Source organism: Leopardus geoffroyi, chromosome B4, assembly GCF_018350155.1.
Source record: "Leopardus geoffroyi isolate Oge1 chromosome B4, O.geoffroyi_Oge1_pat1.0, whole genome shotgun sequence".
Taxonomy (NCBI): Eukaryota; Metazoa; Chordata; class Mammalia; order Carnivora; family Felidae; genus Leopardus; species Leopardus geoffroyi.
This window is the reverse complement of record NC_059341.1, coordinates 126,880,452-126,896,388: the sequence shown is the minus strand read 5'-3', so window position 1 is coordinate 126,896,388 and position 15,937 is coordinate 126,880,452. Positions and strand designations below refer to the sequence as shown.

General features: G+C 43.0%; 1 protein-coding gene across 4 annotated transcripts in view; it reads right to left on the bottom strand.

The window, feature by feature from the left end:
• RFX4 (regulatory factor X4) overlaps positions 1 to 15,937 on the bottom strand; it is a 167,457-nt gene that overhangs the window by 45,454 nt on the left and 106,066 nt on the right. For all 4 annotated transcript variants that reach the window (XM_045465598.1, XM_045465597.1, XM_045465599.1 and 1 more), the window contains 2 exons: positions 2,741 to 2,841; positions 548 to 606 (listed from right to left, as the gene is read on the bottom strand). In XM_045465598.1, coding sequence (XP_045321554.1) covers positions 548 to 606; positions 2,741 to 2,841 — 160 coding nt within the window. The remainder of the gene's footprint in view (positions 1 to 547; positions 607 to 2,740; positions 2,842 to 15,937) is intronic.

Genomic DNA, 15,937 nt, shown 5'->3' with positions numbered 1-15,937 from the left:
ACAAACCATGCTCTTTATCTGTTTGCATCATTTCTCTCTGTGGCTCACAACTGGGGGGGATGCAGTGTCTGGAGACATTCCTGTCACAGCCAGGGTGGTACCTGGGGGTGGGTGGTGCTTTTGGCATCTGGGCACTCGTGTGCGGGTAGAGGCCAGGGATGCTACTAAATTATCTCCAGTGCACAAAACAACTCCCCACAGCAAAGAATTATCCAGTCTCAGATGTCAACGGTGGCTGAGAAATCCCGATTTACTGAAGGGAAACGCAAGCTTGGGCACCAGAGAATGTGTCTGAAGGGTTAAGGGGCAACTGACATCAGGAATTATTTTGTGTATTAGTCTCAACTATTTAGTGATTGCCTAATGTTTTCATTCTTTATCAGTAGAAATTAAAGGTAACAGTAGGAGTGTATCAAGCACCTACTGTACTATATTAAACTATTAAACAGCCATACCCTGACAGATCCTCTCAGGAGTTGTTTTCATGATTTGTCTCCCATTTGCAATAACTTCGTGGTCATTAGAACACATGACACAGGACACATACCTGGCAGAGATGATTCAGTGATGTCTGCCGTCTCAGAATTTGGGAAAACCTTCTCGACACTGCAAGAGAAAAGCATTAGCTTAAAATACTGGCATGCTGTATGGTCCCACCATGGATTTTCCAGGGACAGATTTCAAAAAGTAGCTTATTTCCCTAAATTTGTGTCACCATCCAACCCCATTTCATGCACCCACTGGCAAAACCCTGCATTTGATTCTTTGTTCTCCCATGCGGACAACTATTCCCTAAAATGGCGATATTTGGGGTACATATTTCAAAGTCACCAGCCTGCCACACTGGCAGGTGTGAGAAATAGTGGTGTCAATCAACCGTGAGTAAAAGCAATTATTTACTTGTCTTTCATTTCGCTAATTGCAAGCTCCATCACTTCTCCCCATAAATAATTGCTGGAATCGAGTGGAAGCTTTGAAGAGGGCCCTATAAAAGTAGTATATCTAATAGGGAAACCTGATTGAGCCTCAGTGGTGTGTGGCACTAGGGGCCGCTTTTAGGATGAAATCCTGGGCTGCACCTTGAATGTGGCTTTGCATTCATAATCGGCCATTTTTATCAAATGATCTCCATGATCTATTTGCATGTTTTGATGATCCTGTTTACTATAGTGATATAGTATATATATATATATATATATATATATATATATATATATATATATATATATATAATATACATATAGAGAGAAAGAAAGAGAGAGAGAGTATATAGCTGATGGTTTGAAGTGGGGTGATCTTAAATCTGCAGATTTCAGGACAGCAGGCAAGCCATGCCCCAGTCCCAGGTCTTCATTCCTGCAGAGCTGTCTGGAATGGCGTGTGTTTCCCCTCCTTGCACATTCTCCAAGTGCACCCGAGGTTCCCTGGACAGAGCGGGTTCCTGCAGGCACCCACAGGTGGAGGGCCCAACAGAACTCCAGGCTGCCAACTTTCAACAGGTTTGTTTGGTCAGCACAATTAAAACGGGTGCAGGGCATTCTTCTCATTAATTTCTGAACTGGTCAAGAAACAGAAATTTCCCTGGGATTATTCTAATTTGTACTCAGAGCCAGCTTGGTTTGAAAAATAGGGCGTGGGGTGGAGGAATGGAGTGGGGGTGGGGGGCTCGGGGCACAGATGAACTTCTAATTTTCCAGACCGATCAATCGTTAATCCTTCTCCTTAATTACTTTTTCTTTAACTTTGTGATGTGGAATTTAGTGCTCACGAAGAGAAAAGAACTGAGGGCTGCGAAATAAAGCAGGCTTTATCAATAGGTGATGGGCACTGCAGGCGGCCTCAAAGCATGTCTCAAAGGGCTCCCTTTGCCTGCAGAGAGAGGGTAATTTGATCGCCTTCATTTTCCTTGCTGGCACTTATTCCGGGCAAGAATGGCAAGCTGTATTCAAATGGTGGCTTTAAGAAACATATCTTAAAACTTTGTTTTGCTTAAAATCATATCATCTTTGTTTAATAGCACATGAGTCTTCCCACAAGTACAGAAACATTGAGAAAGTGAAATAGGACCAGTTTTCTCAGGCAAAACTAATGATACAGAATGGCTGGTGATGCTTAGCAGAAAAAAAAAAAAAAAAATCACAGTCCTAATCCCCGTAGGAGAAATATTAATTTGGCTTTCTCATTAGGCAGAGAATTGAATATGTGAAGCCCTGAAGCGGTTTTCTGTCCCCTCTTACCACCATTTTGGGGGCAGGGGATTCTGGGAAATCTCCGAATTTTGGGGTCGGACAGACCTGAGTTTGACTCCTGGCCCCTTCTTACCAGCTGCATGGCCGTGTGGCTTTGGGGAGGTTTCTTTGCCTCTCGGAGCCTCATCTGCAGGATAGGGATACTGTTCCCTACATCACAGAGGAGGCATGAGGATTAATGAGAGGAGATGGCAGTGATGAGCAGAAACTTTGGCGTCAACAGACAGACCCGGGAGCAAATCCTGCCTTTGCTACTTACCGCCTCTCTAAGCCTGTTCTATTTTCCACAAAAGGAGAAAGGTGCCACCTGTAATAAACCTCCTGTGAGGATCGAGTGAGTTAATGCAGGAAAAGCGCTAGGCTTAATACTTGGTGCTTTGTAAACAGTAAATGATAGCTGTTGTTGTTATTATTTTGTTAACAACCTATGTAAAATGTTTGGCACTAAAACGTTGTTCTCCCTTCCCTCAGCTCCCGAAGTCAGTACTTACATTCAAACTTAATGTTTCGCAAATTTTCTGGAAGGTCATGGAGAGCCACTTTTAGCCACTCATCCAGCTGCTTGGCAAACTTTCGGATCACCTGAGTTAAGCTAGAAAGAGAAATGATCCATTTTAAGTGCCGCGGTGTGTTGCCTAGTCCTCCTGATAGGCCCGGACAGGGTTTGGTTTCCCCTGGTGGTGTTCTGGCTGCACCAGTGTCACTGGGAGCAGTAACCTCAGGGGCAGGACGGATGGCCCAAGCCCCACCGAGCACTGGTGGGTCTGAGCAGGGCATGCATAGTGCCCACGGTGGCCACCAGGGGACATGGTGCCTGGACTCTGAGCAAGACGGTGCATACAGGGGGCCATGAGCCTGGGAACACTGTTTTGCAGACAGTCTTGCCCAAGCGTTGGCCCACCCAGCCCAGCTCTGGCTGCCCCAGCTTCTGGCCACTCGGCAGGAACTGGGAAGCAACAGCCTGTCTTTGCACTGACAAACATCCCTGACCTTGAAACCATATCTGATGTGGAGAGCCCACGGCTGTTTGGGGGAAGGGGGTGAAGGGTGAGGGGACAGCAGGTTGCAGTACAAGATGAGAATCTGGGAGACCTTGTGCACCACTTTCAGGCTCTCACTGTGAACACAATGGGCTGGGTCACGCATTGTCCATGGAGTCCTCCTCTGGCATGGCCTCCACGGGGACCTCAGAGCCCGTGCTGAGCGTCCACACCATCCTCGCCCCCCGGCAACACTGCCTACTTTGCTCTCGTGGTGTCCCATGGACTCTCCTGTCAGACCTGATCACCAACTTCCTCCCAAGGCAGTCCCCCCAGGCTTCTCACTCTTTAACTCTGCACTTCTTCACCAACCTTCTCCAAGACCCTCCCACCTACCTGCACACCCTCCACCAGCTGTGGGCACCACTCCCACGTTGCAGGGAACACAGCGGCAAAGGGAGAACTTTCCAGCATTCCACCACAACACAGCTCTCCTCCCTGGCCACTCTGACAGAATCAAGGGCCAACTCCGTGTCATCCCCTCCTGCCTCCTCAGGAACCCCACGTCCCTAACCACCCCTTTTCCAGGATATCCTACCTCTTCCTTTCACCACGCATGTCCCTCCTTAAAAATAAACCCTCTTAGAAATGGAAGGAAAACTTCCAAACACTTTCTATGAAGCCAGCATTACCTTGATCCCAAAACCAGACAGAGACCCCACTAAAGAGGAGAACTATAGACCAATTTCCCTGATGAACATGGATGCAAAAATCCTCAACAATATATTAGCCAACCAGATCCAACAATACATTAAAAAAATTATTCACCGCGACCAAGTGGGATTTATCCCTGGGATACAGGGCTGGTTCAATATCTGCAAAACAATCAATGTGATTCATCACATCAATAAAAGAAAAGACAAGAACCACACGATCCTCTCAGTAGATGCAGAGAAAGCATCTGACAAAATACAGCATCCTTTCTTGATAAAAACCCTCAAGAAAGTAGGGATAGAAGGATCATACCTCGAGATCACAAAAGCCATATGTGAAACACCCAACACTAATTTCATCCTTAATAGGGAAAAACTGAGAGCTTTCCCCCTAAGGTCAGGAAAAAGACTGGGATGTCCGCTCTCGCCACTGTTATTCAACATAGTATTGGAAGTCTTAGCCCCTGCAATCAGACAACACAAAGAAATAAAAGGCATTCAAATCGGCCAGGAGGAGGTCAAACTTCCACTCTTTACAGATGACATGATACTCTATATGGAAAACCCAAAAGATTCCACCAAAAAACTGCTAAAACTTATCATGAATTCAGCAAAGTTGCAGGATATAAAATCAATGCACAGAAATCTGTTGCATTCCTATACACCAATAATGAAGCAACAGAAAGAGAAATCAAGGAATTGATCACATTTACAATTGCACCAAAAACCATAAAATACCTAGCAATAAATCTAACCAAAGAGGTGAAAAATCTATACACTGAAAACTATAGAAAGCTTATGAAATAAATTGAAGAAGACACAAAATGGAAAAAGATTCCATGCTCCTGGACAGGAAGAACAAATATTGTTAAAATACCAACACTACCCAAAGCAATCTACCTATTCAATGCAATGCCTATCAAAATAACACCAGTGTTCTTCACAGAGCTAGAACAAACAATCCTAAAATTTGTATGGAACCAGAAAAGACCCCGAATAGCCGAGGCAATCTTGAAAAAGAAAACCAAGGCAGGAGGCATCTCCATCCCGGACTTCAAGCTGTATTGCAAAGCTGTAATCATCAAGACAGTATGGTACTGGTACAAAAACAGACACTCAGATCAATGGAACAGAATAGAGAACCCAGAAATGGACCCACAAATGTGTGGCCAACTAATCTTTGACAAAGCAGGAAAGGATATCCAATGGAATTAAGACAATCTCTTCAGCAAGTGGTGCTGGGAAAACTGGACAGCAACATGCAGAAAAATGAACCTGGACCACTTTCTTACACCATTCACAAAAATAAACTCAAAATGGATGAAAGACCTAAATGTAAGACAAGAAGCCATCAAAATCCTTGAGGAGAAAGCAAAAACCTCTTTGACCTTGACTGCAGCAAGTTCTTACTCAACACATCTCTGGAGGCAAGGGAAACAAAAGCAAAAATGAACTACTGGGACCTCATCAAAATAAAAAGCTTCTGCATAGCGAAGGAAACAATCAGCAAAACTCAAAGGCCACTGACAGAATGGGAGAAGATATTTGCAAATTACATATCAGATAAAGGGTTAGTATCCAAAATCTACAAAGAACTTATCAAACTCAACATCCAAAAAACAAATAATCCAGTGAAGAAATAGGCAAAAGATATCTCAAGAAACAAGAAAAATCCCAAATACAAAATCTAACAGCACACCTAAAGGAAATAGAAGCAGAACAGCAAAGACACCCCAAACCCAGCAGAAGAAGAGAAATAATAAAGATCAGAGCAGAAATAAACAATATAGAATCTAAAAAAACTGTAGAGCAGATCAACGAAACCAAGAGTTGGTTTTTTGAAAAAATAAACAAAATTGACAAACCTCTAGCCAGGCTTCTCAAAAAGAAAAGGGAGATGACCCAAATAGATAAAATCATGAATGAAAATGGAATTATTACAACCAATCCATCAGAGATACAAACAATTATCAGGGAATACTATGAAAAATTATATGCCAACAAATTGGACAACCTGGAAGAAATGGACAAATTCCTGAACACCCACACTCTTCCAAAACTCAATCAGGAGGAAATAGAAAGCTTGAACAGACCCATAACCAGCGAAGAAATTGAATCGGTTATCAAAAATCTCCCAACAAATAAGAGTCCAGGACCAGATGGCTTCCCAGGGGAGTTCTACCAGACGTTTAAAGCAGAGATAATACCTATCCTTCTCAAGCTATTCCAAGAAATAGAAAGGGAAGGACAACTTCCAGACTCATTCTATGAAGCCAGTATTACTTTGATTCCTAAACCAGACAGAGACCCAGTAAAAAAAGAGAACTACCGGCCAATATCCCTGATGAATATGGATGCAAAAATTCTCAATAAGATACTAGCAAATCGAATTCAACGGCATATAAAAAGAATTATTCACCATGATCAAGTGGGATTCATTCCTGGGATGCAGGGCTGGTTCAACATTCGCAAATCAATCAACGTGATACATCACATTAACAAAAAAAAAGAGAAGAACCATATGATCCTGTCAATTGATGCAGAAAAGGCCTTTGACAAAATCCAGCACCCTTTCTTAATAAAAACCCTTGAGAAAGTCGGGATAGAAGGAACATACTTAAAGATCATAAAAGCCATTTATGAAAAGCCCACAGCAAACATCATCCTCAATGGGGAAAAACTGAGAGCTTTTTCCCTGAGATCAGGAACACGACAGGGATGCCCACGCTCACCGCTGTTGTTTAACATAGTGCTGGAAGTTCTAGCATCAGCAATCAGACAACAAAAGGAAATCAAAGGCATCAAAATTGGCAAAGATGAAATCAAGCTTTCGCTTTTTGCAGATGACATGATATTATACATGGAAAATCCGATAGACTCCACCAAAAGTCTGCTAGAATTGATACATGAATTCAGCAAAGTTGCAGGATACAAAATCAATGTACAGAAATCAGCTGCATTCTTATACACTAACAATGAAGCAACAGAAAGACAAATAAAGAAACTGATCCCATTCACAATTGCACCAAGAAGCACAAAATACCTAGGAATAAATCTAACCAAAGATGTAAAAGATCTGTATGCTGAAAACTATAGAAAGCTTATGAAGGTAATTGAAGAAGATTTAAAGAAATGGAAAGACATTCCCTGCTCATGGATTGGAAAAATAAATATTGTCAAAATGTCAATACTACCCAAAGCTATCTACACATTCAATGCAATCCCAATCAAAATTGCACCAGCATTCTTCTCGAAACTAGAACAAGCAATCCTAAAATTCATATGGAACCACAAAAGGCCCTGAATAGCCAAAGGAATTTTGAAGAAGAAGACCAAAGCAGGAGGCATCACAATCCCAGACGTTAGCCTCTACTACAAAGCTGTCATCATCAAGACAGCATGGTATTGGCACAAAAACAGACACATAGACCAATGGAATAGAATAGAAACCCCAGAACTAGACCCACAAACGTATGGCCAACTCATCTTTGACAAAGCAGGAAAGAACATCCAATGGAAAAAAGACAGTCTCTTTAACAAATGGTGCTGGGAGAACTGGACAGCAACATGCAGAAGGTTGAAACTAGACCACTTTCTCACACCATTCACAAAAATAAACTCGAAATGGATAAAGGACCTGAATGTGAGACAGGAAACCATCAAAACCTTAGAGGAGAAAGCAGGAAAAGACCTCTCTGACCTCAGCCGTAGCAATCTCTTACTCAACACATCCCCAAAGGCAAGGGAATTAAAAGCAAAAGTGAATTACTGGGACCTTATGAAGATAAAAAGCTTCTGCACAGCAAAGGAAACAACCAACAAAACTAAAAGGCAACCAACGGAATGGGAAAAGATATTTGCAAATGACATATCGGACAAAGGGCTAGTATCCAAAATCTATAAAGAGCTCACCAAACTCCACACCCGAAAAACAAATAACCCAGTGAAGAAACGGGCAGAAAACATGAATAGACACTTCTGTAAAGAAGACATCCGGATGGCCAACAGGCACATGAAAAGATGTTCAGCGTCGCTCCTTATCAGGGAAATACAAATCAAAACCACACTCAGGTATCACCTCACGCCAGTCAGAGTGGCCAAAATGAACAAATCAGGAGACTATAGATGCTGGAGAGGATGTGGAGAAACGGGAACCCTCTTGCACTGTTGGTGGGAATGCAAATTGGTGCAGCCGCTCTGGAAAGCAGTGTGGAGGTTCCTCAGAAAATTAAAAATAGACCTACCCTATGACCCAGTAATAGCACTGCTAGAAATTTATCCAAGGGATACAGGAGTACTGATGCATAGGGGCACTTGTACCCCAATGTTCATAGCAGCACTCTCAACAATAGCCAAATTATGGAAAGAGCCTAAATGTCCATCAATTGATGAATGGATAAAGAAATTGTGGTTTATATACACAATGGAATACTACGTGGCAATGAGAAAAAATGAAATATGGCCTTTTGTAGCAACGTGGATGGAACTGGAGAGTGTGATGCTAAGTGAAATAAGCCATACAGAGAAAGACAGATACCATATGGTTTCACTCTTATGTGGATCCTGAGAAACTTAACAGGAACCCATGGGGGAGGGGGAGGAAAAAAGAAAAAAAAAAAAAAGAGGTTAGAGTGGGAGAGAGCCAAAGCATAAGAGACTGTTAAAAACTGAGAACAAACTGAGGGTTGATGGGGGGTGGGAGGGAGGAGAGGGTGGGTGATGGGTATTGAGGAGGGCACCTTTTGGGATGAGCACTGGGTGTTGTATGGAAACCAATTTGACAATAAATTTCATATAAAAAAAAAAAAAAAAGAAATAGGCAAAAGACATGAATAGACACTTCTCCAAAGAAGATATCCAGATGGCCAACCAACACGTGAAACATCAGGGAAATACAAATCAAAACCACACTGAGATAGCACCTTACACCTGTCAGAATGGCTAACATTAACAACTCAGGCAACAACAGATGTTGACAAGGATGAGGAGAAAGAGGATCTCTTTCGCATCGTTGGTGGGAATGCAAGCTGGTGCAGTCACTCTGGAAAACAGCATGGAGGTTCCTCAAAAAACTAAAAATAGAACTACCCTATGACCCAGCAATTGCACTACTAGGCATTTATCCAAGGGATACAGGGGTGCTGTTTCAAAGGGACACATGCACCCCCATGTTTATAGCAGCACTATCAACAAGAGCCAAAGTATGGAAAGAGCCCAAATGTCCATCAATGGATGAATGGATAAAGAAGTGGTATATGTATACACTGCAGTATTACTCGGCAATCAAAAAGAACGAAATCTTGCCATTTGCAACTATGTGGATGGAACTGGAGGGTATTATGCTAGGCGAAATTAGAGAAAGACAAAAATCAAATGATTTCACTCATATGAGGACTTTAAGAGACAAAGCAGATGAACATAAAGGAAGGGAAACAAAAATAATATAAAAACAGGGAGGGGGACAAAACAAAAAGAGACTCATAAATATGGAGAACAAACTGAGGGTTGCTGGAGGGGTTGTGGGAAGGGGAATGGGCTAAGTGGGTAAGGGGCATTAAGAAATCTACTCCTGAAATCATTGTTGCACTATATGCTAACTAACTTGGATGTAAATTATAAACAAACAAACAAACCCTCTTATTTCTCTGCACTCCTTCTTCAAGGTACCACCCTCTGTCCTCCACTTCACACACATCCTTCTTCAGGAAGCCCATGGCTTCAGTCACCATCTATACTCACTGTCGCAGTTCCAGAGCAGAGGTCTCCAGAACTCCAGACCAACCACACACAGGTCCCCTCCATTTAGATCCCAAAGGCACATTGACCTCAACACGTCCAAACTGAACTCCTCACTTCTCTGTCAGACTGGTTTCTTTTCTTACGTTCTCTATTTCATTGGGAACTCCACTTTTCATAAAGTTTTTGTTTGACTTTTTTATTATGAAAACATTTTAAATATACCCCAAGATAGAATAGTATAATAAAGCTCTAAGAATCTGTGACCCAGCTTCCATAACTAGCAACGTTTTTCCAGTTCAATTTATCACATGCCATGCTTGCTTTTCTGGAATGCTTTGAGCAAATTCAAGATGTATGATTTCAAAAAGTTCGTGTGTGTTTCTAACATGCCCTTATATATGTATGTATGTATGCACTGCCACATTTAAAACCACCATGCCATTAGTGTACCTGACACGATGAACAGCAATTCCTATTAGCTAAAGCCCAGTTGGTACGCAAATTTCTCTATTTCTCTCAGAGATATCTTTTAGTCTCTTTGAATCAGGATCCAAATACGGTCTACACACTGCACAAAAACATTGCCTTGTTCTATTTCCAAAGACTTTTTAAAAATTCTGTTTCATGGCATTGGTTTGTTAGCAACATCATGCTATTTGTTCCCTGTCATGTCCCACACTCTGATTTGGTTCATGTCTTCCTTATAGTGCCATTTAACACGTTCATCTATCCTGCATACTTCTTATAGACTGGCAGTTAGGTCTAAAGAGGTGATCAAATTAAGTTACATTTTTTTTTAAGACACGAAAACTTTGTAGGTGGCCCTGTGCCACCCACTGCATTACACCATGAGACTTAAAATGGCTGGTTGTTCCTCTTTTAGTGTATCTAGTTTTGAGACTTAAAAAGTCTCTCTTCCTATCACCACAGACTACAGGTTTCATCTCCAAGTTGCCTCTCAACCTCATCCAGTTTTCCCCTTTTCTCTCTACTTCCAGCTATCCTCATCTCTCACCTGGGCCACTACAGCAGCTTCTACAAGTAAGTACAAGAGCCTACCCTGCTCTGCTCACCTTCCCACCTCAACCCCACATTGTGAGAGGGATTTCTCTAAAACACTTGCAATTTTGATCTGTTTCACCTTCTGGTTAAACACCCTTCCCCTGCCCCCCAGTGCTTTCACATTCTTTGTTTGTTTGTTTTTTTAAGAGTGTGAGCAGGGGAGGGGCACAGAGAGAGGAGGAGAGGAGGAGAGGGGGAGAGAGAGAATCCCAAGCAGGGTCTGTACCAGCAGTGGAGAGTCCAATGTGGGGCTCAAACTCATGACCTGAGCTGAAATCAAGAGTCCGACACTTAACCGATTGAGCCACCCAGGTGCCCCTCACATTATTCTTAGGATAAAAACCAAAATCCTCACCATGATCCCCAAAGACCAGCCTCATCTTAAATTTTCTCTCTTCATCTACATTTCGGCCCCACTTGCCTCCACCCTGTTCTTTCCCATCTCAGAGACTTTGACCTGGGCATCTTTCCATCCAAGAGCATCCAACCCTTCCTTGCCTACTCAACTCCTCCTCAGGTGTCACATCCACAGGAAAACCTTCTCTGAAGCCCCCTAGACTAGACTGGAATCTCTGGTTTTTCCCCTTGAAGGACCTTGTAGTTGTGACATTTGGTAACTATGCACTAATTTGTGTGATTATCTGGTTAATATCCATCTTTCCCACTAGACTGCATGCTCCAATACAGACGGCAGGGACTGTGCCTATTTTGCTTATCACTGTATATTCAGCAATTAGCGTAGCACCTGACACCAAGTGGGCATATAAGGAATGTTTGTTAAATGAAATGAATGAGTGAATAGCCCCCAATCCCTAGCTGGGCAGATCTTCAACATATTCCCCACAGGACCCTATCCACACTGTCCCCACCTTTATTTCTCTGACTTCAGCTCCTCCCACTCCATCCCACCCCACCTCACCAGCTTACTCAGTTCCTACAGCACCAGTGCCCTTTCTGTTTCTTCAGGTCCTTGACAACCTCACCAGGGCCTTTGCATCTGCTGTTCCCTCAACGTGGAAATCTCCTGCCCCAGATTGCAGCCTGTTCCCTCCCTCCCCTAACAACTTCACAGGTTGGTTCAGTATTGACGACAGGATTTGAAACTGCCAGTCTCCCCACACTCCCAGCTCTACCAACTATTTCAACACTCTTGAGCCTGCCATGTGTTTTGATAAGAGTAGTTGGCTCCTGGGATGAACACTGAGTATAGAAAGGCAAGGATAGAGCAGGGGGAGATCTGCTTGAAGGTTACTGCAATAATCCAGGCAAGAGAGTGGCCTGGATGAGGGGTGGTAACCATGGAAATAATGCAATATAGTCAGATTAAAATATTTTGAAGGCAGAGCCAACCAGGATGCCCTGGTGAGTGGATGCGGGTGTATGAGGAAAGACTGTTGCCAAGGATGTCTTCATGAAAGAAAAATGGTATATGCACCCCCTGTGCCTAGCAGAGTGCCTGATACCCAGGAGGCACTTAATAAATGCTGAATACTGAGTGAACCAAAAGTACTGCACATGTAATAAAGCCAAAGTTCAAAACCACCATCAGTGATGAGCACACTGGATCCAACTTCTACGTGAGAAGACTTCCCAGAACATTTGGCCACTCTTGACAGAGGTCAAACTTTAGCTAAGTGTCTGGAGTGATCATCCTATCGCTGCTGGACCATCAAGGAGGGTGGCTTGCCATTCCCCGCCCACGGCACCTTTCCCAGGAGACATCACCTGCTGCTAGAGAAGAGGAGCCACCCTTTGTGCGGTGCTGACTTCCCGTGTCCCCTTCTTCCATCTCGCTCCCCAGGCTGGCACTCCCAGGGTCGCCCTGCTCCTCTAGTGTCACACCTTCTCCTCCTCCCTTTTGTGCAGGTGGCTCCCACATCTATAACTCCAGCTTCGGCCCTGCTCCTGCATCTTAATTCCACACCTGTAACTCTCTGAATGACCTCTAGCCATGATGCTGGCACAACAGCAACAGTGCTAATGGCGGCTGCCTTGTAATGAGTGCAGCGTGCCAAGTGCTAAACCTTTCGCACATATTTCTTATTTAATCCTCACAACCACCCTACGAAGCAGGTACTATTGTACCTCAGAGGTACTATACACAACCACCCTACGAAGCAGGTACTATTGTAACTCAGAGAAGTTATTTTATTTGTCCAAGGAGATGCACCAAGTATGTGGACAAGCCAAGACTGAAGCCCAGATGTGTCTGGCTCGAAAGCTCTAGTACCTCAGTCTTCTCTCAGATTCTCTGATATCTCATCTTCCCTGCCCGGTCCACCACCCCTGAACACACACACACACACACACACACACACACACACACATGCACGGACGCACGCACACACACGCACACGTGTGCTTCCTTACTTCTGCTAAACCAACCATTACCAACAACCACTATGCCAAGATCACCTGGGAGATCACAAGAGGTGAAAAGTCCAAGTTTGAGAATGATCTACATTTCTTATAAATAAGAACATATCGGGGTGTCTGGGTGGCTCAGCAGGTTAAGCATCCAACTTTCGCTCAGGTCATGATGACCTCACAGCTCGTGAGTTCAAGCCCCACATCGGGCTCTGTGCCGACAGCTCGGAGCCTGGAGCCTGCTTCTGATTCTGTATCTCCCTCTCTCTGCCCCTTCCCTGCTTGCTTGCACATGCGCTTTCTCTCAAAAATAAATATATATTAAAAAAGCTGTAAAAAAAAAAAAGAGCATATGGTTCGTGGTTATCTCTATATTACCACTCGTCCACCTGAATTTCAACATGCTTTACTGATAGAAGGTAAGAGGTGGGTCTGAGCTCATCAGCTAGTGAGAACCTCTAGAGTCAATTCTCATTTCTACCCTGGCCAAGCACAGGACTGGGCATATAGAACACACTCAAACAGGTTTCAGGGATGAATGCATTCATAAAATTGTGAAAAATCGGCTGTCTAATGAAGTCTGGTCTTTTGAATAAGTTTTTTCTTCTTGATTTAATGGGAAAGGCACTAGATTTATAAGCCAAAGGTCACTTTGGCAAGTTAACAACGTCCTTTTTTAAAAACTGGTCTCTCGTGGGAGACTGGAAGCTCAGTCAGGGCAGGGAGTTTGTTTCTCTCTTTTAATGCAATGTTCCAGGACTCAGCAGAGTGTCCAGCATGTTGTAGTAATCAACAGACATTGTTTAATGAAGAATGAATAGTTGACTCATGGCTGTTTCATTTATTTGCAGGTGACTAACGCCATTTCAGTCACTAAAGTGACTAAAGTGATTTCAACTCTTAAGCTCCAATTTTTACATCTATAAAAACAAGCCAATTACAGGGAAGGAGGCAAGGGTTAGCATTTCATTAGCACACCACAAAATGCTCTATAACAAACTACAGATGCCCTTCATGTATGTAACACCTATTAAACAGTGCCAGAAGTATGTGAAGCTCTCATATAACGGTGCATATACTTTTACTGACCCCCCCAGGAGGTACCTTCTCATGATAAAACGAAGGTACACATTTGGTCACTATCTAGTTCACTTGAACAATGCACAAGAAAGAACAACTCAACACTTATAGGGGTCTCCCTCCCTCCCTCTCTCTCTTTCCATATATATAATTTTTATAATCCTATCCATATTTTAAATTCAGATATATATGTGTATATCTGTGTATACACACGATTATAAAAATAATCCCAGTCTTAATTAAAACAGAACAAAAATGCAGAAAAGCACAAGACTAAAATTTGACTATAATCCCATTGGGAGGTAATCTTTGCTCCTATCTAGGTATGTGTCTGTTCCACCTAGAATGTGGAAAACTGGAAAAAGCAACACTCCCACCATAATAAGAGAAAGCCAGATAATCCACAAAATCCTAACTTTTCTTGAACCCCCCAGACAACTGAGGTCACAACCACCTAGCCTGGAAGGCACAGAAAGACAGACACCTCCAAAGAGAGAAGGACTTAGGAACTGGTTCATCTGTTCTGAGGGAGGAAAGCAGGATCTCTAGGTAAAAAGAGTTCAATTCAGTTTTTAAGACAAATTGCTAAGGGCCAAGTTTGAACTAGCATGACAGTAAAGAACTCTGGGAGCACAGATGCAAAGGAAGTTTACACCTATTCATAAGATCTTCCCCACAGGCCTCACCAGGTGCTCGTGAGGAATCCTGGAGAATGAAGGAAGCATATCTCCAAGATGCCTGCTTGGAGGAGGGGAGCAACCATGGCTGCAGGGAGAGCGTGAAGTCCTAGCCAGCCAGCAGTTTCTCCCCTATGGAACAAAAGCCTCATGTGGCCAGCGGGAGGATGGAAACACTGTTGACTGTGGACGTAGAAAGAGACCCAATGCAGGTGGGGGAAGTAAAAAGAAAAAGCTCTCTAACCTTGGTAGAAACCATCATGGGCTCAGACTACTAGAGATTCATATCTGGGGCAGGACAGGATCACGGAGAATGCCTGACTCTGAGAGCCAGCAACACAGAGCCTACTGGGGACTAAACCAGGACAGCAGGGAAACCCCCACACCTCCATACCAGCCCCAAACAGGCCAATGAGTGTAAGAGAGGTACACAGGGAGGGCCTAAAGCTGAGGATGAGAACCCACCCCACCAACAAACTTTCAACCTAAGCACAGGGTACCGCAGAAGAATCTGGTAGTCCACTGAAGGTAACCCATAGCAACAACAAAATCCAAACCCAATCAACGCCTAAATAAACTGACTCAACTCCCTACATCAAGAGCTAGGAGAGGAAGAGGCGTATCTATTTCCAGACATAAATACTATTTACTTCAGTCTTTACTCTTCTAACTACTGTTTGGAAGTCAATAAAAAATTATAGGACACACAGAAAATTAAGAAAAAGAATCGACTATGACTGAATGGATTAAAAAAAAAAAAAGACCCATCCATACACTGCCTATAAGAGACTCACTTCAGACCTAAAGATACACACAGACTGAAAGTGAAGGGATACAAAAAGATATTCCATGCAAATGAGAGTGAAAAAAAAAGAAAAAATAAAACAAAGTAGCAATACTTATATCAGACAAAGAAGGGCTTTAAAATAAAGATTGTAACAGGAGACAAGCGCATTACATAATGATAAAGGTATCAATCCAAAAAGAAGATAAAACAATTGTAAATATCTATGCACTCAACACAGGAGCACCTAAATACATAAAGCAAATATTAACTGACATAAAAGGAG